This window comes from Pseudorasbora parva, chromosome 23, assembly GCF_024679245.1.
Source record: "Pseudorasbora parva isolate DD20220531a chromosome 23, ASM2467924v1, whole genome shotgun sequence".
Lineage (NCBI taxonomy): Eukaryota > Metazoa > Chordata > Actinopteri > Cypriniformes > Gobionidae > Pseudorasbora > Pseudorasbora parva.
In genome coordinates this window covers 120,232-141,217 of record NC_090194.1, presented here as the reverse complement: position 1 = coordinate 141,217, position 20,986 = coordinate 120,232, and the positions used below count along the sequence as shown (strand labels likewise).

The 20,986-nt window shown below is 42.2% G+C and overlaps 1 protein-coding gene across 1 annotated transcript in view; it reads left to right on the top strand.

Moving 5' to 3' along the window:
* Positions 1 to 18,102, top strand: part of LOC137062833 (adhesion G-protein coupled receptor G2) — a 29,844-nt gene extending 11,742 nt beyond the window's left edge. Inside the window, exons 8-33 of the mRNA XM_067433754.1 lie at positions 4,942 to 4,972; positions 5,053 to 5,090; positions 5,174 to 5,292; positions 6,789 to 6,894; positions 7,025 to 7,083; positions 7,221 to 7,262; positions 7,347 to 7,405; positions 7,510 to 7,583; positions 7,766 to 7,808; positions 7,898 to 7,923; positions 8,004 to 8,125; positions 8,199 to 8,325; positions 8,610 to 8,836; positions 9,247 to 9,457; positions 9,810 to 9,966; positions 10,134 to 10,304; positions 10,505 to 10,627; positions 12,186 to 12,231; positions 12,318 to 12,421; positions 12,504 to 12,625; positions 12,886 to 13,157; positions 13,258 to 13,357; positions 15,662 to 15,945; positions 16,688 to 16,789; positions 16,874 to 17,011; positions 17,480 to 18,102. Of these exons, the coding sequence (XP_067289855.1) occupies positions 4,942 to 4,972; positions 5,053 to 5,090; positions 5,174 to 5,292; positions 6,789 to 6,894; positions 7,025 to 7,083; positions 7,221 to 7,262; positions 7,347 to 7,405; positions 7,510 to 7,583; positions 7,766 to 7,808; positions 7,898 to 7,923; positions 8,004 to 8,125; positions 8,199 to 8,325; positions 8,610 to 8,836; positions 9,247 to 9,457; positions 9,810 to 9,966; positions 10,134 to 10,304; positions 10,505 to 10,627; positions 12,186 to 12,231; positions 12,318 to 12,421; positions 12,504 to 12,625; positions 12,886 to 13,157; positions 13,258 to 13,357; positions 15,662 to 15,945; positions 16,688 to 16,789; positions 16,874 to 17,011; positions 17,480 to 17,589 (3,013 nt within the window). The 3' untranslated portion in view covers positions 17,590 to 18,102. The remainder of the gene's footprint in view (positions 1 to 4,941; positions 4,973 to 5,052; positions 5,091 to 5,173; positions 5,293 to 6,788; positions 6,895 to 7,024; positions 7,084 to 7,220; positions 7,263 to 7,346; positions 7,406 to 7,509; positions 7,584 to 7,765; positions 7,809 to 7,897; positions 7,924 to 8,003; positions 8,126 to 8,198; positions 8,326 to 8,609; positions 8,837 to 9,246; positions 9,458 to 9,809; positions 9,967 to 10,133; positions 10,305 to 10,504; positions 10,628 to 12,185; positions 12,232 to 12,317; positions 12,422 to 12,503; positions 12,626 to 12,885; positions 13,158 to 13,257; positions 13,358 to 15,661; positions 15,946 to 16,687; positions 16,790 to 16,873; positions 17,012 to 17,479) is intronic.
* The last annotated feature ends 2,884 nt before the right edge of the window (positions 18,103 to 20,986 follow it).

Below are 20,986 nucleotides of genomic sequence, written 5' to 3'. Positions count from 1 at the left end.
AGTTCCCTCACGCACACACACCTGTGCTTTACTCAGCTACAGCATCAGGTACAGTTCCCTCACGGACACACACCTGTGCTTTACTCAGCTACAGCATCAGGGACAGTTCCCTCACGGACACACACCTGTGCTTTACTCAGCTACAGCATCAGGTACAGTTCCCTCACGCACACACACCTGTGCTTTACTCAGCTACAGCATCAGGTACAGTTCCCTCATGCACACACACCTGTGCTTTACTCAGCTACAGCATCAGGTACAGTTCCCTCACGCACACACACCTGTGCTTTACTCAGCTACAGCATCAGGTACAGTTCCCTCACGCACACACACCTGTGCTTTACTCAGCTATAGCATCAGGTACAGTTCCCTCACGCACACACACATGTGCTTTACTCAGCTACAGCATCAGGTACAGTTCCCTCACGGACACACACCTGTGCTTTACTCAGCTACAGCATCAGGTACAGTTCCCTCACGCACACACACCTGTGCTTTACTCAGCTATAGCATCAGGTACAGTTCCCTCACGCACACACACCTGTGCTTTACTCAGCTATAGCATCAGGTACAGTTCCCTCACGCACACACACCTGTGCTTTACTCAGCTATAGCATCAGGTACAGTTCCCTCACGCACACACACCTGTGCTTTACTCAGCTATAGCATCAGGTACAGTTCCCTCACGGACACACCTGTGCTTTACTCAGCTACAGCATCAGGTACAGTTCCCTCACGCACACACACCTGTGCTTTACTCAGCTACAGCATCAGGTACAGTTCCCTCACGCACACACACCTGTGCTTTACTCAGCTACAGCATCAGGTACAGTTCCCTCACGGACACACCTGTGCTTTACTCAGCTATAGCATCAGGTACAGTTCCCTCACGCACACACACCTGTGCTTTACTCAGCTACAGCATCAGGTACAGTTCCCTCACGCACACACACCTGTGCTTTACTCAGCTACAGCATCAGGTACAGTTCCCTCACGGACACACCTGTGCTTTACTCAGCTATAGCATCAGGTACAGTTCCCTCACGCACACACACCTGTGCTTTACTCAGCTACAGCATCAGGTACAGTTCCCTCACGGACACACACCTGTGCTTTACTCAGCTACAGCATCAGGTACAGTTCCCTCACGCACACACACCTGTGCTTTACTCAGCTACAGCATCAGGTACAGTTCCCTCACGGACACACACCTGTGCTTTACTCAGCTACAGCATCAGGTACAGTTCCCTCACGCACACACACCTGTGCTTTACTCAGCTACAGCATCAGGCACAGTTCCCTCACGGACACACACCTGTGCTTTACTCAGCTACAGCATCAGGCACAGTTTCCTCACGGACACACACCTGTGCTTTACTCAGCTACAGCATCAGGGACAGTTCCCTCACGCACACACACCTGTGCTTTACTCAGCTACAGCATCAGGTACAGTTCCCTCACGCACACACACCTGTGCTTTACTCAGCTACAGCATCAGGTACAGTTCCCTCACGGACACACACCTGTGCTTTACTCAGCTACAGCATCAGGTACAGTTCCCTCACGCACACACACCTGTGCTTTACTCAGCTACAGCATCAGGTACAGTTCCCTCACGCACACACACCTGTGCTTTACTCAGCTACAGCATCAGGTACAGTTCCCTAACGCACACACACCTGTGCTTTACTCAGCTACAGCATCAGGTACAGTTCCCTCACGCACACACACCTGTGCTTTACTCAGCTACAGCATCAGGTACAGTTCCCTAACGCACACACACCTGTGCTTTACTCAGCTACAGCATCAGGTACAGTTCCCTAACGCACACACACCTGTGCTTTACTCAGCTACAGCATCAGGTACAGTTCCCTCACGCACACACACCTAAGCATTCTCCCTGCTAATGTCTTCTAACTGCATGCTTATGTAATTGGTTTACTTTCTTTAACTATGTATTTTATCATCATGCATTAAACTGAAGTCCTTCATTTAACGGGGATGTTTAAAGATCTTTCCATGATCTCCATGACCTCGATTCCCACAAGGACAGAGAGAGATGGCAGATTTACTGTAATCAATCAATTAATCAACTTTATTTATACAGCGCTTTTACAACGCCGATTGTTTCAAAGCAGCTTCAGTGTTAAACGGGACAATACTGCAACAAAATTTGTTTTGGCTAGTTTGATTTGGCTAGTTTATAGAATTACATTTGTTAATTAAATAATATAATTAAATAATATAAATATTACCTAATTAATACATTTAATTTGTATATATAGTTGAATAACTTGGATCATACTTTTAGTGTCCCCAACTGAGCAAGCCAAGCCAAAGGCGACAGATAATATAGCTAACCTCTTATAATATAGGTTAGCGTAATATAGCTAACCTCTTATAATCAGGGCTTGACATTAACTTTTTTGCTCACCAGCCACCGTGGCTAGTGGTTTTGCAAAGTAACTAGCCACTCAGCATTTTCACTGGCCACAATTTTGCGGTTTGGAAATTACATTTTATATCATTAAAGTTGACTTTGGCATGCTTAAATTACTTGATTTTGAAGATTTAAAACCCTTTCAAACTTTCACATGCAGAGTGACCACCCAAATCAAGACTACATTGTATATCAGCTGGGATGTGCAGGTGGGCAAGGGCTGGACAATTACAGCAAATTACACGTGTGCATGTGTATTTAATTATTCAGGCACAAGGAGCAGTGTTGGGCAAGCTACTTGGAAAATGTAGTGAGCTAAGATACCAGTTACTCTACATTCAATTAAGCTTCACTACACTGAAGCTGGGGGTAGCTAGGAAATGTAGCAAGCTAAGCTACAGCAACTTGGCAAAAGTAGTTTACTACATCAGAGCTGTTTTTTATTTATATCATTTTATATTGAACCACCTTCATTCCAATCAATGCTATCTCTGTGATCAATATAATTCAAGCAGATAGACATGCATACTTTTCCAGTTATTCAAAAATTGTCCGAAATCAATTTGGCAACAAAAACATGTGATCCATAATATTAACAAAACCAGGTGTCAAAAGTGTGTATATGTTCATCTGTATGTGTATGATATGCATACACACCTGTGTTTGCATGTTTATGCTCAATTTAGACTTGGGCACTTTTGCAGGAAACTGTAAGTTAATTTACAACTCAACTCAGCTCAGAGTACAGTAGCAAAAGAATTAAGACCTGCTGCAAACAGTACCAACATGGCAAAAAACTAAAAGTGTGTGTGTGTGTGTGTGTGCGTGCGTGCGTGCGTGCGTGCGTGCGTGCCCTTGTTTATATTACATTGTGGGGCGGCAGTGGCTCAGTGGTTCATGTAGGTTGTCTACAAACCAGAAGGTTGGTGGTTCAATCCCTGGTTCCACCTGACCAAGTGTCGAAGTGTCCATGAGCAAGACACCTAACCCCAGCTGCTCCCGGCGAGCTGGATGGGCCTAACATAGCTGACATCGCCGTCGGTGTATGAATGGGTGAATGTGAGGCAAAAATGTAAAGCGCTTTGGATAAAAGCGCTATATAAATGCAGTCCATTTGGGGACCAAATGTCCCCATAAGGACAGTGAAACCTGAGATAACCTACATTGTGGGAACCAGCCAGCGGTCCCCACTTTTCAGGAGGCTCATAAATCATACTGGATGAGTTTTTTTTGAGAGAGTAAAAATGCAGAATGTTCCTGTGATGGGTAGGTTTAGGGGCAGTGTGTGTGTGTGTGTGCATGTGATGGGTAGGTTTAGGGGCAGTGTGTGTCTGTGCGTGTGATGGGTAGGCTTAGGGGCAGTGTGTGTGTGTGTGTGCGTGTGATGGGTAGGTTTAGGGGCAGTGTGTGTGTGTGTGTGCGTGTGATGGGTAGGTTTAGGGGCAGTGTGTGTGTGTGTGTGCGTGTGATGGGTAGGCTTAGGGGCAGTGTGTGTGTGTGTGTGCGTGTGATGGGTAGGTTTAGGGGCAGTGTGTGTGTGTGTGTGTGTGTGATGGGTAGGTTTAGGGGCAGTGTTGAGGGGGTGGAAAATAATTTTTTTACAGTATAAAAACCATTAGGTCTATGGAGAGTGTCCACAAAGATAGTGAACCAGACGTTTGTGTGTGTGTGTGTGTGTGTGTGTGTGTGTGTGTGTGCGTTCTATCTCCATTCATTCATTCATATCAAGAGGTGGCCATGCTGGATCCCTATGCTTTTAATAAGAGGTGTTTATTCAACAGACACAATAGATTCTTTTAAAACTTTGCACTGAAGACGATTCTCTTTTGTCACCGCGCGGATGACGCGCATGCAACAGCGAACTGAGCGCTCGGAAACAAACGTCAACTAGATAGTGCGCGTATCCAGTGCACGCGCCGAACCCGTCTTTCCGCGCTCACTGCCAAATGAGTCCTTTGGAAGGCTCACACGCATCTGTGCACGTCTGCGCGAGGAAGAAAGAAACAGAATATGAAGTATATCGGCGACTTGGCATTTGTTTTTCCAATTTGAGCTTGATCTTCAGAAATGCTTGGAAAAGTGCAAACGAAAAATGTAGTTAAGCTAGTAGCGTCACTACTTGTAGCGACGCTATGCCCAACACTGGAGAACTGATTGCACGTGTGACAGAGAGAGAGCAAGCTTCTGTTGTGTGTCATTCACGCGATTCTGCCTATCCCGCCTTCACTTACTGCAAGTTGATCGATAAAGAATTGTAATAAAATTGCAATTTTGTGATACGACGGTCTTGGCATTGCATTTGGCTGTAGGCAGAAATTATATTCAACCCGCCAAAGTGGTTAGTGGGTGTGGCTGCCGTACCCGCTGAAATCTACACGCATTGGCGGGTTGGCGGGTGTTAATGTCAAGCCCTGCTTATAATATAGGTTAGCGTAATATAGCTAACCTCTTATAATATAGGTTAGCGTAATATAGCTAACCTCTTTCTGTCTGCCCTGTAGTTCAGTCCCAGGAAACCAGAGCCTGTTTGAAGTAAGTGCTGAATCAGACACGGTTTCATCACTTCTCATATTATAAGCACATATTACATTTACTTTTTCCCCCACTATTAGGCCATGGAGCTCAAATGTGATCCAACAAATATTACAAGGTCAGTATCAAATGCGTTTGTGTTGGATATCAAAGCTACCTGTGCAATATATTGAGCAGGTGTAAGCAGGTGTTTTCCCACAGCATGGCTCAGTGCGGAGTTCTCCTGAAGCTCAGCGCTCCGGCCGATGTTTGCTGCATCAGGAACGCCGTCATGAACTCCAACTCCAGCTTCCATGTGCTGGGACTCGTTCAGCGAGTGGGTCAGTGTAACACATAACACTTCTCTTTAATTATTATTATCTGATGTCAAGTTTTTCTCTTAATGTATTAATGTTGTTTATTGTTTTGTATAGAATAAAAATGCTATGTATAGAATGGCCAGATATACCCTCACCTAACGGATTATTAGGAGCACACACTAATACTGTGTTTGACCCTTTCGCCTTCAGAACTGCCTTAATTCTCCGTGGCATTGATCAACAAGCTGCTGAAAGCATTCTTTAGAAATGTCGGCCCATATTGATAGGAGAGCATCTTGTAGTTGATGGAGATTTGTGGGATGCACATCCAGGGCACGAAGCTCCCATTCCACCACATCCCAACCAATGCTCTATTGGTTTGAGATCTGGGGACTGTGGCGGCCATTTTAGTGTCAACTCATCGTCATGTTCAAGAAACCAATTTGAAATGATTGGAGCTTTGTGACATGGTGCTTTATCCTGCTGGAAGTAGCCATCAGAGGATGGGCACATGGTGGTCATAAAGGGAGGGACATGGTCAGAAACAATGCTCAGGTAGGCCGTGGCATTTAAACGATGCCCAATTGGCACTAAGGGCCTAAAGTGTGCCAAGAAAACATCCCCCACACCATTACACCACCACCACCAGCCTGCACAGTGGGAACAAGGCATGATGGATCCATGTTCTCATTCTGTTTACGCCAAATTCTGACTCTACCATCTGAATGTCTCAACAGAAATCGAGACTCATCAGACCAGGCAACATTTCTCCAGTCTTCAACTGTCCATTTTTGGTGAGCTTGTGCAGATTGTCGCCTCTTTTTCCTATTTCTAGTGGAGATGAGTGGTACCCGGTGGGGTCTTCTGCTGGTGTAGCCCATCCGCCTCAAGGTTGTGTGTGTTGTGGCTTCACAAATGCTTTGCTGCATACCTCGGTTGTAACGAGTGGTTATTTCAGTCAAAGTTGCTCTTCTATCAGCTTGAATCAGTCGGCCCATTCTCCTCTGACCTCGAGCATCAACAAGGCATTTTCTCCCACAGGACTGCTGCAGACTGGATGCTCTTCCCTTTTCACACCATTCTTTGTAAACCCTAGAAATGGTTGTGTGTGTAAATCCCAGTAACTGAGCAGATTGTGAAATACTCAGACCGGCCCGTCTGGCACCAACAACCATGCCACGCTCAAAACGGCTTAAATCACCTTTCTTTCCCATTCTGACATTCAGTGTGGAGTTCAGGAGATTGTCTTGACCAGGACCACACCCCTAAATGCACTGAAGAACTGCCATGTGATTGGCTGATTAGATAATCGCATTAATGAGAAACTGAACAGCTGTTCCTAATAATCCTTTAGGGGAGTGTAGTATGCTTGTTTTAGTGTAGACATGGAAAAAGTGCTTACATTTAAAATGGTTTTGCCCTATTTTACTATTTTGTACTACAAATAAATTGTACTTTTTAATATCACATAATGTAAAGATGTGAGTATTTGAGTGAGATGATGTGTTTTTGGGCAGGTGTGTGTGCAGATAACATGACACACATCTCCTCTGGACAATACTACAAATGCAACCAATCGGTCGCGCTGGACGTGTGTAAAGCAGAATCCCAGAACACCTCGTGGTAAGGCTCAGGATGGGATCTGTTCGTATTTTAGTAGGGTACAGCCTATATATTCTCTCATTACATTGAAATTGGTCATAACTGCTGTTTCTTCATATCCTTTCTTGTTTTATTGTAATTATTTTCATAGTGGAAACAGAACAGATATGATCTTCCCGTTTGACAGCGGCACTGCAGAGAACTGTCCTGGTGAGGCTTTATCCTCTTTATAAACCGCAATTACATTTCAACGCCCAGAAATTTAACTTTTAAAGACCTTATTTTTTTCATTATACTTCCGATTATTTATGTTCATGAAATACTAATACTTTTGTTTTTCCCTAAAGCAATGCCAGCGTGTTATTGTTCTTCAAACTGCAGTAGCTCGGGTAAGGCCGGTTTATCATGCAAAGAGTAACTGCTCATAAGTCATAAGGTCAAAGGTTAAGTTTACACTTCTTCCCCTGCTTTAGATTTTTACTATAACTGTGACATTACTTTGGATCGTGTAATGGGAAGCTATGAAGGCCAAGTAAGTGACACGTCTAGTGTTGAATTCTGAATTTGAGTCTTGAGTTAAATCATGATTTGTCATAGTATTATTGATCCACATGTTTCTTTTTTATTTGTCAACAGATTTCAAACCTTTTGAATAACTCAAACCTTTTGAATAACTCAAACCTTTTGAATGACTCATGCCGAAACATGTCGTAAGTATCTTCTTCCTTTCAAATGAAAATGGACACATATTTTCATAAAGTAATTTATGGTGCATTAATTTTACCATTGTGTGTGTGTGTGTGTGTGTGAGTGTGTGTGTGTCGAACCCATGTCTTTAGCAAAAGACAGCACAATAATATATTACTACTCCTCTTTCTCGTCTTCATTTTAGATCTGTTTGTAACATTTCACAAACGTTCATAAGTCACATTCGGGTAAGATATCTCTACATCAGTAATGGAAGATGTTTTCAGTCTTGGAATGGCTCAGATCTCCTAACCGTTTACAATTTTGATCCCTGTAGGACTCGAAAGTGATTTGTGAAAACAAGTATGTTGAGTCTCATTACAGCCCTATGTTTTATTAAAGTTAGTTTTAAGGTGGTTAATGTACTGCTCCTTCTTCTCCAGAGTTTGTAGAATTATAGTTAAACTGGACACAGCCCTGGACTTGTGTGATATTCGCAAGGCTATAATCTCCATCTTATCACTGATAAACTTTTCGGTCTTTGACGCAGATGTGAGAAGAGTCGGTAAGTGTCTTCTGTAAACATAGTTATATAAATCTAATCTATATATGAATATATCTGATTTTCTGATTTTCAGCAATCTGCTATAACCCTTCCTTGGTTCCCTTACAACAAACGCTGCGATGGCAGCCGTCTTTGAGCAGAAACTTCAGTTCTGAAGCCCTCTGCATGGAGTCTAACAGAGGAAACGTTGACGGATACTGGTTAGTTGGGATACGCAGTGCTTGTCTTTGCCTATAATGTCATATATGTCAGTATATGAAAATATGTTATTTGTTTAATACATCAAATACACCAGTAATCCTACACACAGCACCTTGTTGAATCAATGCCACGTAGAATAAAGGCAGTTCTGAAGGTGAAAGGGGTATTAGTATTAGTTTTAGTATTAGACAAACAGTATTAGTATGATGTTCCTAATGATCCTTTAGGTAAGTGTATGTGCTCATTTTTTTTAACAATGTTTTTTTGTATTACCATTGCTCAGCTCAGAGGGCACTACAGTCATTCCCCTGAACAGCAGCTGTTATGTCTCAACCCAAAACACCACGAGTCCAAACACGACCTCCACCAACTCCACCAACTCCACCAACTCCACCACCTCCACGACCTCCACCAACTCCACCAACTCCACCAACTCCACCAACTCCACAGCCACAGCAGCACCAACGTCTGGGAACGGAACCACTTCGCCTGCTAATGCAACAACCGCAGGTGCTGTGTGTGTGTCTGTGTGTGTCTGTGTGTGTGTGTGTGTCTGTGTGTGTGTGTATGTGTGTGTGTGTGTGTATGTGAGTGCGTGTGCGTGTGCATTCATTTTTTTTGTTTACATTATGAAATTATTGTATTGGCATAAGCCAGATTTGATGCATAAAAATAAATTAATATAAAAATAAATCTTTAGACATTTAATATACAATATATATTATATTATATAAATATATATTATATTTATATTTTATTATATAAATATAGTTCTATAGATTATAATTGTTGTAACAACAAATATTTCTTCATGAAGAAAAGGACATTATATCGCATTATTGTAATGACAAATCTGACAGGATTCAAGAGATAGTCATAAAGGGTCTGATTAGTGTCTCTTTCTCTCCTGTTCCTCGTAGGATCTTCAGGGACATTAGACGCCGATGGCCTGTTGAGTCTCAGTGCGAATGCTTCCTCTTTAAACGCGTCTCAGGTGGAGCGGCTCATTATCCAGCTGGAGTCGCTCCTGTCCGGACCCAATGTCAGCCTGGCTGTGGCCAACACGTCCGTCAAGATTGTTAACAACCTCCTCGATGTTCCTGTGGCTGTAATCAGCCCTTTCTCAAAGAGGTGAGGTGGGTGTGTGTGTGTGTGTGTGTGTGTGTGTGTGTGTGTGTGTGTGTGTGTGTGTGTGTGTGTGTGTCTGTGTGTGTGTGTGTGTGTGTGTGTGTGTGTGTGTGTGTGTGTGTGTGTGTGTGTGCGTCTGTGTGTGTGTGTGTGTGTGTGCACGTCTGTGTGTGTGTGTGTGTGTGTGTGTCTGTGTGTAGAGATGCCCTCTACAAGAAAATATGTCATTTATTATGATATAACAATACAAGAGTTGAGTGAAGGGTTATAATGTCAACCTAGAAAACACAATTGCCATAAACTCTTGACTTGTTGTTTGGCTGAAGAGACTGACACATGCCTCTGGTCACTGTAGGGTCATCGGGATTGTGGACACAGTGGGTCTTAAACTGGTTGTATCAGGGACAAATCAGTCCGTGCTTTCACAATCGCTGGCTCTGGCAGTGAAGAAAGTCGATGGAAACAACTTTCAGGAGACGTCCTTCTCCTTACTAGAATCATCTAACCTGCAGGTGAACTCTCCATCATTAATCCTGTGGATTATGCTTAGGCTTCACTTACTTTCATATTTACCATGGCAAGAAATGCAACACTACACAAATGAAGCAACAATAAATGCTGACGAGTAAAATGTTTTGTTCCAAGTACCTGATTTGGACATGCTGTGTTGGTGTTGCAGGTTCGAGGTAACCCTGGGCCAGAGACGGAAGGCCTTATGGTCCGAGCTGAGTCCATTCCTCTGGGTTCAGTCGTCCTCCCGGCTTCCCTCACACAGAACCTCACAGCTGAACAGCAGAAGCTTGTGTCCAGAGTCCAGTTCAACTTCTTCCAGAAGACAACCTTCTTCCAGGTCTGGACAGAGCAATGCTTTCTATTAAACTGACTGCCTCATGTGTCAAATAGCTGAATGGTGCAGTGTGAACATGAAGACATTACCTCGCTAGCAAATCTCAGAACAACATCTGCTTGTGTTGCTGTAGTTATTGTGCTACATGTGAAGCGTTACTTTAGCTGAATCAATATCTGACCAACACCTGAACTCTTTTAAAGGACAAATCTCTGGGAGGACGTAAACTGAACAGCGGGATTCTGGGTAGCAGTGTGGCTAACCTGAGCATCTCTGGTCTACAGAAGGAAGTGCTGATAACCCTGCGAAACACAGAGCCCATTCCGGTAAACATAAATAACAGTAATGCCTCAGAAACAATGAAATAATAAAGTAACAAACACAATAACTGCGTCCCAGTTCAGAGGCTGCATCCTTCTTTGAATCTATCCCAAGGTTCATTGCACGCTAGACGGGGTAAACTCAGCCGGATCTGCAGCTCAGTCTGGAAACCTGAACATTCATTTATCCTGCTTCTGTTACACTGAACCAATCACAGACCGGCTTATCCACCTGCTGCGCTATTGGTGGGTTTAACACGATGATGGATAAAGAAGCGATGGGTCGTAGATCCCGCCTCTTGGGCTCTGATTGGTTGAAAGACTATGCATTGCATACAGAGTTATTCGAATTATGCCCGTTGATCACGCCTCTTGTGCAATAGATAACACAGACCAATGCTCAGTCTTAAATTGAGCATGTTCTGGTGATAGCCACACAAATTGCACACCAGATTAGCACACCAGATCACGCCCGTCCAACCTTCACATCCCGTCCGACCTTCACGCCCCGTCCGACCTTCACAACCCGTCCAACCTTTATGACCTTCACGCCCGTCCAACCTTCACATCCCGCCCAACCTTCACGACCCGTCCGACCTTCACGCCCCGTCCGACCTTCACAACCCGTCCGACCTTTATGACCTTCACGCCCCGTCCAACCTTTACATCCCGCCCGACCTTCACGACCCGTCCGACCGTAACAACCCGTCCGACCTTTATGACCTTCATGACCCATCCGACCTTCACGCCCCGTCCAACCTTCTCATCCCGTCCGACCTTCACGACCTATCCGACCTTCACGCCCCGTCCGACCTTCACAACCCGTCCAACCTTTATGACCTTCACACCCGTCCAACCTTCACATCCCGCCCGACCTTCATGACCCATCCGACCTTCACGCCCCGTCCAACCTTCACATCCCGCTCGACCTTCATGACCCATCCGACCTTCACGCCCCGTCCAACCTTCACATCCCGCCCGACCTTCATGACCCATCCGACCTTCACGCCCCGTCCAACCTTCACATCCCGCTCGACCTTCACGACCCGTCCGACCTTCACGCCCCGTCCGACCTTCACAACCCGTCCAACCTTTATGACCTTCACACCCGTCCAACCTTCACATCCCGCCCGACCTTCATGACCCATCCGACCTTCACGCCCCGTCCGACCTTCACAACCCATCCGACCTTTATGACCTTCACGCCCCGTCCAACCTTCTTATCCCGCCCGACCTTCACGACCCGTCCGACCGTAACAACCCGTCCGACCTTTATGACCTTCATGACCCATCCGACCTTCACGCCCCGTCCAACCTTCTCATCCCGTCCCACCTTCATGACCTTCATGTCCCGTCTGAACTTCACGTCCCGCTCGATCTTCACGTTCCGTCTGACCTTCACATCCCGTCCGACCTTCATGACCTTCATGTCCCATCTGAACTTCACGTCCCGCTCGATCTTCACATTCTGTCCGACCTTCACATGTGGCCTTTGAGTTGGGACACAGCGGATCACACATTTGTGCTTCAATCGAATGATGTTGTCTTGTCTTACTCTCCACAGGCTAACTATGCAGCAGCTTGTGTATTCTGGGACTTCAGCTCAAATGGTATAAGTAGTGTTTTAATGTTCCCTTGGTTACAGAATCGCCTCCAGGTCTGGTTTAGTATGAATGTGTGTGTTGTGGGTCTGCAGGTGGCTCGGGTGGCTGGAGTGGCTCTGGATGCCGCATGCTCAGCTCTTCTGCTGAAGAAACGCAGTGTGCCTGCAATCATCTGACCAGCTTCGGCATTCTGCTCGTGAGTGACCGCTCCAGCAATCACTCCACATATCCCTGTTTATTAGCGATGCCATAACTGTGTTTAAATCTGACCCTGACAGGACATTTCTAAGACCTCCATCCCTCCAGGGCATCTCAGCATCCTGACATACATCACTTACATCGGCTGTGGCATCTCGGCTATCTTCCTGTCGGCCACCCTGCTCACTTACCTGGCCTTTGGGTTAGGATCCCTCTGAACATTCACCTAACCCTTAACTTTAACGTACTGACTTGTGCTTTACTGATTTCATGCTTTACATAAGACCAGAACTGCTGTATAGACTACCGCTCACAAGCTTAGGGTCAGTTAGCTTTTTTAATGTTTTAGTAAGAATTCAGCTTTATTCTGTTTTCAGAATAAATCCTTGCTGAGTTATTGATTATGACACTTTTGAATAGTAGTGTCTAAAAGATAACATGTTGTTGCTGAATCTCCTACAGTAAACTGCGTAAAGACATCCCGTCTAAGATCCTCATTCAGCTGTGTGTGGCCTTGCTTCTGCTCAACCTGGTCTTCCTATTGGACGCCTGGCTGGCTCTGTTCCCAGATGCCGTGGGTCTTTGCATCTCCACTGCTTTTTTCCTGCATTATTTCCTTCTGGCGTCTTTTACCTGGATGGCATTGGAGGCGGTCCACATGTACCTGGCCCTCGTGAAGGTTTTCAACACCTACATCTCACGCTTTATGGTGAAGATCGGATTTGCTGGATGGGGTGCGTGACTGGTCTGTTTTTATATTATGGGATGGTTTCTTTGTTCAGATTGTTTAGTCTGTCTGACGGCTTATGACATAATGTTTTCTTTCCTTTAAAGGCATTCCTCTCGTCGTAGTGATAATCGTCATAGCCATTAACAAAGACAACTATGGCCTTGTGACGTATGGGAGGTATGCAGACGGAACAACAGATGATTTGTGAGTAACAACTATATTTCTCAGGACTAAATTGGTATAAAATATATATTTAAAAAAGTTATATATTTATTATTCTATTAACACAATAAGGTTTCATTAGTTAATAATGAACTGCACTTCTACAGTATTTATTGATTTCAGCATATACTAATACATTATTAAAATCAAGTTATACTTATATTTGTTAATATAAGTTAATGCATTATGAACAAATATGAATAGCTGAACTAACTAACAAAGACAACCAAATACAGGAACAGATGTTTTGCTCATGGTCAGCTACTACATGAACTAATGTTAAAGGAGACCTTACTGTAAAGGGTAAGTGTTAAATTAACCCTCCTCTTCCAGACTAAGGCTTAGGGTTAGTGTTAAATTAACCCTCCTCTTCCAGGCTAAGGGTTAGGGTTAAATTAACCTTCCTCTTCCAGAATAAGGCTTAGGGTAAGTGTTAAATTAACCCTCCTCTTCCAGACTAAGGCTTAGGGTCAGTGTTAAATTAACCCTCCTCTTCCAGACTAAGGCTTAGGGTTAGTGTTAAATTAACCCTCCTCTTCCAGAATAAGGCTTAGGGTAAGTGTTAAATTTACCCTCCTCTTCCAGACTAAGGCTTAGGGTTAGTGTTAAATTAACCCTCCTCTTCCAGACTAAGGCTTAGGGTTAGTGTTAAATTAACCCACCTTTTCCAGGCTAAGGGTTAGGGTTAAATTAACCCTCCTCTTCCAGAATAAGGCTTAGGGTAAGTGTTAAATTAACCCTCCTCTTCCAGACTAAGGCTTAGGGTTAGTGTTAAATTAACCCTCCTCTTCCAGAATAAGGCTTAGGGTAAGTGTTAAATTAACCCTCCTCTTCCAGACTAAGGCTTAGGGTTAGTGTTAAATTAACCCTCCTCTTCCAGAATAAGGCTTAGGGTAAGTGTTAAATTTACCCTCCTCTTCCAGACTAAGGCTTAGGGTTAGTGTTAAATTAACCCTCCTCTTCCAGACTAAGGCTTAGGGTTAGTGTTAAATTAACCCTCCTCTTCCAGACTAAGGGTTAGGGTTAAATTAACCCTCCTCTTCCAGACTAAGGGTTAGGGTTAGTGTTAAATTTACCCTCCTCTTCCAGACTAAGGGTTAGTGTTAAATTAACCCTCCTCTTCCAGACTAAGGCTTAGGGTTAGTGTTAAATTTACCTTCCTCTTCCAGACTAAGGGTTAGGGTTAAATTAACCCTCCTCTTCCAGACTAAGGCTTAGGGTTAGTGTTAAATTAACCCTCCTTTTCCAGACTAAGGCTTAGGTGGTTAGTGTTAAATTAACCCTCCTCTTCCAGACTAAGGCTTAGGATTAGTGTTAAATTAACCCTCCTTTTCCAGACTAAGGCTTAGGGTTAGTGTTAAATTAACCCTCCTCTTCCAGACTAAGGCTTAGGATTAGTGTTAAATTAACCCTCCTTTTCCAGACTAAGGCTTAGGGTTAGTGTTAAATTAACCCTCCTCTTCCAGACTAAGGGTTAGGGTCAGTGTTAAATTAACCCTCCTCTTCGAGACTAAGGCTTAAGGGTTAGTGTTAAATTAACCCTCCTCTTCCAGACTAAGGCTTAGGGTCAGTGTTAAATTAACCCACCTCTTCCAGACTAAGGCTTAGGGTTAAATTAACCCACCTCTTCCAGACTAGGGCTTAGGGTTAGTGTTAAATTAACCCTCCTTTTCCAGACTAAGACTAAGGCTTAGGGTTAGTGTTAAATTAACCCTCCTCTTCGAGACTAAGGCTTAGGGTCAGTGTTAAATTAACCCACCTCTTCCAGACTAAGGCTTAGGGTTAAATTAACCCACCTCTTCCAGACAAGGGCTTAGGGTTAGTGTTAAATTAACCCTCCTTTTCCAGACTAAGGCTTAGGGTTAGTGTTAAATTAACCCTCCTCTTCGAGACTAAGGCTTAGGGTTAGTGTTAAATTAACCCACCTCTTCCAGACTAAGGCTTAGGGTCAGTGTTAAATTAACCCACTTCTTCAAGACTAAGGCTTAGGGTTAATGTTAAATTAACCCTCCTCTTCGAGACTAAGGCTTAGGGTTAGTGTTAAATTAACCCTCCTCTTCGAGACTAAGGCTTAGGGTCAGTTGTAAATTAACCCACCTCTTCCAGACTAGGGCTTAGGGTCAGTGTTAAATTAACCCTCCTCTTCCAGACTAAGGGTTAGTGTTAGTGTTAAATTAACCCTCCTCTTCCAGACTAATGCTTAGGGTTAGTGTTAAATTAACCCACCTCTTCCAGACTAAGGCTTAGGGTTAAATTAACCCTACAATTTTCTGTGTTTTTCTACAGCTGCTGGATCAGAAACGACATTGCCTTCTATGTTGCCGTGGTGGCGTACTTCTGCCTGGTGTTCCTGGTGAACTTCACCATGTTTATTGTGGTGATGATCCAGCTGTGCCGCATTAAGAAGCAGAATCCGCAAAATGTGCAGTACCGCAGCGGCTGGCAGGAGATGCGCAGTGTGGCCGGACTCACGGTTCTGCTGGGCCTCACCTGGGGCTTCGCCTTCTTCGCCTGGGGTCCTGTTAACCTGGCCTTCATGTACCTGTTTGCTATCTTTAATACTTTACAAGGTTGGTCTCCATTTGCCTTTACCATTCTAAATTTACTTTCTTAATATATCCCTGGTGGTATTCTGCACTATTCATCGGCGAAAGTAAAGAGTGAACAGTTAAAAGTCATTTTTCTAAACATATCTAAACATATGAACTTTCTCTACTTCTGAAGTGACTTTTCCAGCACTGGATTTTAAAATATGGCCTGAGGCAAAAACGTTTCATTAGAAATTTTGATGGAAAAAAGGTTTGGATTGTCAAAGATAACCCCAAACACACTGTGGAATAAAATGTAAACCGAAATACAAATACATTTTAATTAAAGTTAAAAAGAGTTAAAAATGTTTCCCTTTAGGTTCATGCATTTAATATTAATAGCGGAAATAAAAAATATACCCTTGATAGAAAGTCAATATTTTACAGATTATATTTTTATAAAAAAAAAATTTAATGAATGAATTGATTTAATCAGTTTTAATAACTTCATCTCTGGGTTCTTGTCTAACCACACACACACACACACACACACACACACACACACACACACACACACACACACACACACACACACACACACACACACACACACACACACACACACACACACACACACACACACACACACACACACACACACACACACACACACACACTCACACACACACACTCACACACACACACACACACTCACGTAATGAGGTGACGCACGTGTCAGGTGTATTGTTAGCGTGTTTCTGATGGAATGTGCCCTTCCCTTCAGGATTCTTCATCTTTGTTTTCCACTGTGCGATGAAGGAGAGTGTGAGACGGCAGTGGAGGACATACCTGTGCTGCGGCCGACTGAGACTGTCTGAAAATTCAGGTGCGAGCGAAGCCTTACTCAGGTCAGGTCTGCCTTTATGTGAAATCTTTCTCTGATCGCCGCACTTTTCTCTTTACGCCACAGAATGGAGCCGCACAGCAACTCAGAAAATAAACAAAGCCACCAAGGGAAAAACTTCATTCCACTCATCCAACTCCAATAACTCTAGGCTATCTTTCCTGAAGCATGACAGTCTGGCCTCGGACGTGCCCTTGGGCATATGTGAGTGTTAATGATCTTTCTGCACTCGTTTATTACCTGTAGTTCCTGTTAGAAACAGCAGGGGATGCCACTCGTTTATTACCTGTAGTTCCTGTTAGAAACAGCAGGGGATGCCACTCGTTTATTACCTGTAGTTCCTGTTAGAAACAGCAGGGGATGCCACTCGTTTATTACCTGTAGTTCCTGTTAGAAACAGCAGGGGATGCCACTCGTTTATTACCTGTAGTTCCTGTTAGAAACAGCAGGGGATGCTGTCTGACCTTTGGGAGCACTAACCTCTTCCACTTCCTGTTTTTAGCTTGATTTCAATTATTTAACAGATCCTGCTATTACTATATTTTAAATGTTTACATGTAAAGAGTTAACAAATCTTAATATGGATCAATATTTATACAGTGGTCAGATCAGACTGAATAGGTTTTATTGTGAGAGAAGTGTAAAAGTTGATCTTTTGGTCTGTAATCGCAGGCAACCCGACAGACGACAGGATCATTAGTGCCGCTGAAGAGCCAATGCCAGGATCTGATGTGGTTCTGAATGAGATCAATGACCAGTACCGGGGTCAAAGGTCACACTGACCACAGCCGCTATGAGTGTGTGTGTGTGAGTGCGTGTATGGTCTAACGAGACACTGTATTTCAAATGTTTTAAGTATAGTATTGTGATAACTATATCTTCAAATGAAGCACTTTAATCAATGCGATTCATGAATGAACAACATAAATCCAACAATAACACATCCGATGGTCTGGGTAAGAATCGGCGGATTGTGAAGGAAATTAATTTATATTGTTATAGTTCAATGACATATTATTTTATGTATCTGTGAGTCAGTTCATGTATGTTGTCATTTGGATTTTAATTTTTGTATTTTCATAGCTTTTCATAAATAATTAATTTGACACTTATGAGTATAACAAAAGCTAAAAGATATACAAGTTGTGGAGTGATTTTATGACATGTATAGTGTTACTAAAGATTTCTATTTAAAATAAATGCTATTATTTTGAACTTTCTGTTCATCAGAGAATCGGTTTCCAAAAACTGTGTTAATCACTTATAATCTTATAAAGAGTGTGTGTTGATCATCAGATCCTCATATGAGAATGATTAATGAAGGGTCATGTGACTCTGAAGAGGAATGATGATAAACTCAGCTTTGATCACAGGAATAAATCACACATTACTATATATAATAAAATAGTAATCAGTTATTTTAAATTGTAATAGTTTATAAAAGTATAGATTTTACTGTATTTCTTACCAAATAAATGAGGTTAAGAAATATTTTTCTTTTGAACAGCAGTGTAAATGTGATGGGTAACTTCCTGTTCAAGTGGCGGTTCTAGCAGAAGAACATGGTCCAAACTTTATTAGGCGGCTGAATATATGAAAAAAACACCTAACCCTAAAAAAAATTCTTACAAAATGTTTCTCAGCTATTTTTGTAGTATTAGGTGTCCTTAATAACATACTAGTTATACATACAAGTTTACCAAAGTTTGACCATTAGAAAGGTGTAATTTTCAAGAGGGTGTCCAAGATGGGCAAGAAGCCTTTAAAATATCCCATCTTCTTCATTATTTGACCTAGGCAAGTAATCTTGGTGTCTAACCCCATGTTTTCTGGGTCTATGAATTCAATGGACTTGTCTAAATTGCACTGACATGATTACATATACTTATGGAATACATGATTTTGTGAGATTACTGTAAGGTTTTATCTTTGTTTTGGGTGAACCAGAGATGTAAACGATTTAGCCTATGTCATGTAACTCCTACTCAGTACGTGTTTTTGGACACATACCCTTTTTTTTTGCTAAAACACAGACTTGACATTCAATATAAAAGTTATTGCACCCAAAAGTAACTTACATTGGAATTGTATAACTTTGATCATAAACAACTCTGAATTAGCTCGAACAGAGGCCTGAGTGTGAACCCTATAAAATGGTCACTCATTTCAATTTGAATAAGGTAAAACATATATGTAATGCATCATCTATTGATGTTTTTGAGTATAAAGGTGGCATTATACTAAACCCAACAAAACTACATTCACAATTTTCCGAAGATGGTAGAAGAGGACACTGATATTTGATATTGCATGCCTCATTGAAAGGTTTTTGGCAGCACAGTATATACCATTTTCTACAAACAAAATTCATCCTTGACTACTTTAAAGGTGTCATGAACTGAGAAATCTAATTTTCCTTGAGCTTTTGACACATAAGAGCTCATCATACTATACTATATGAATATCCTGTAAGTTTCAGAACTAAAAACTTCCTCTTTAATCTAATAAAAGCTTTTATTGTCACTAGGCCCAGCAAACGACAGGTTTTTCAAAGTAGGGATCTATGATGTCAAAGGGAGGCAAGGACCGCCTCTGCAGAAGAATATCAACGCCTAATTCAACACTATCTGTTTAGCTCCGCCCACCGTTTCACGCATGACATTATGAAATAGAATAATTGCAAGAACAGTACCAGGAAAAAGTACATTTCACTGAAGGGGAAGGCCTTCATGACATAGTGACAATGAGAGAGAAGACATCACAAATTATACGATCTTATTTTAGAAAACAAGAAAAGGATGAGGAATCCCAGAAACAAGCAATCATTCAATCATTCAAACAGCTGAGCGATTGATCAAAAGTGATATCCAGTGTCTGTTATAGATCAATATCTAAGCACAAAGTCACTTGCGCTTGACTCTGCCCTTTCGTTTGGTCCTGGTCCTGAGACTCTTCGTACACTTTTGAATGGTCTTTTGAATGGACTTTTGAATGGACTTTTTGTGGGTAAGGAGACAAGCCGAAAGGTTGCTGGAATTGGACAGGCAAATTAGTAACTAAAAATGTAACAAAAAAATTAATAATTAAAAAGTAACACAGAAACATTGTTAAATTTAGAGATAATTAATTGAGTAATGGCCATTACTGATGAACACCTGCTGTTAACAAGTAGAATCACTGAAGGGAAGATTCACCTTTTTAGGTCACCTTTATGGTGATCAGTGTTTGTTTTAGTTTTTAATATTAGATTGTGTCTGAGACAAACCAAGAGGAAATATATCCAAACCAGGTGTTGTTGGTTATGCTGTGACATAAATATAATCAAAGATTGGGCTAGTAATACTCTCAGTTGCCACTATCAAAATACAACCACACCTGAAGACATTTCTTCTGTGCTTTCTATGCTACAACAAGTTTGTTTTATAAACACACAGTTAAAGCAACCAGGAAAAAAATATATTTTTAAAGTAAAAGTCAAAAGCTCAACTAAAGCAAACACTAATCACCATAATGGTGACTCTTCCCTTCAGCAAATTTACTTGTTAGCAGCAGGTGTTCGTCACTAATTGTCAATCACCACTCAATCATTTAATTATCTCATTAAATATAATACTGCTTCAAAGTTATTTTTAACAGACTTGAGTGTGGAGTCAAATAATCTCTGAGGAGTGTTAATTTAACACTGATTTTTGCTGTGTGGGCAAAACACAGCTTAAGGGAAATTGTACTACTAATTTATGTTTCGCATAAATATGCTTGTAACCAATTGCTTTAATATATAATTGTATTTGTAATCACTTATCTATCATGCAAATATGCTAATTAAAATATTACATGGCCAATGATACATGACATGTATCAGGCACCAGTATTCTTGGTCTAGGAGGAATACAAATGAGTAATGGTCATTTTAAGGACCCGACGGCTGTCATTTTGAAAATGGGGACTTTCTTATAGTCAAACTTTGGTAAACTTTTAGTATGTTTTTAAGGACATTTGATACTACTGTAAACCAATGAGAAACCTTTTGTTAGAATTTTTTTGGGGTCAAGCCATATTTGCAGCTGACTATATACAGAGTCAAAGACTATATACCTAGTCTTATTATACAAGACTAGGACTAGCAGGAGGGTTACTTGATTTATTTTATTCACATGTTCATATGATTTTTAGGCATAT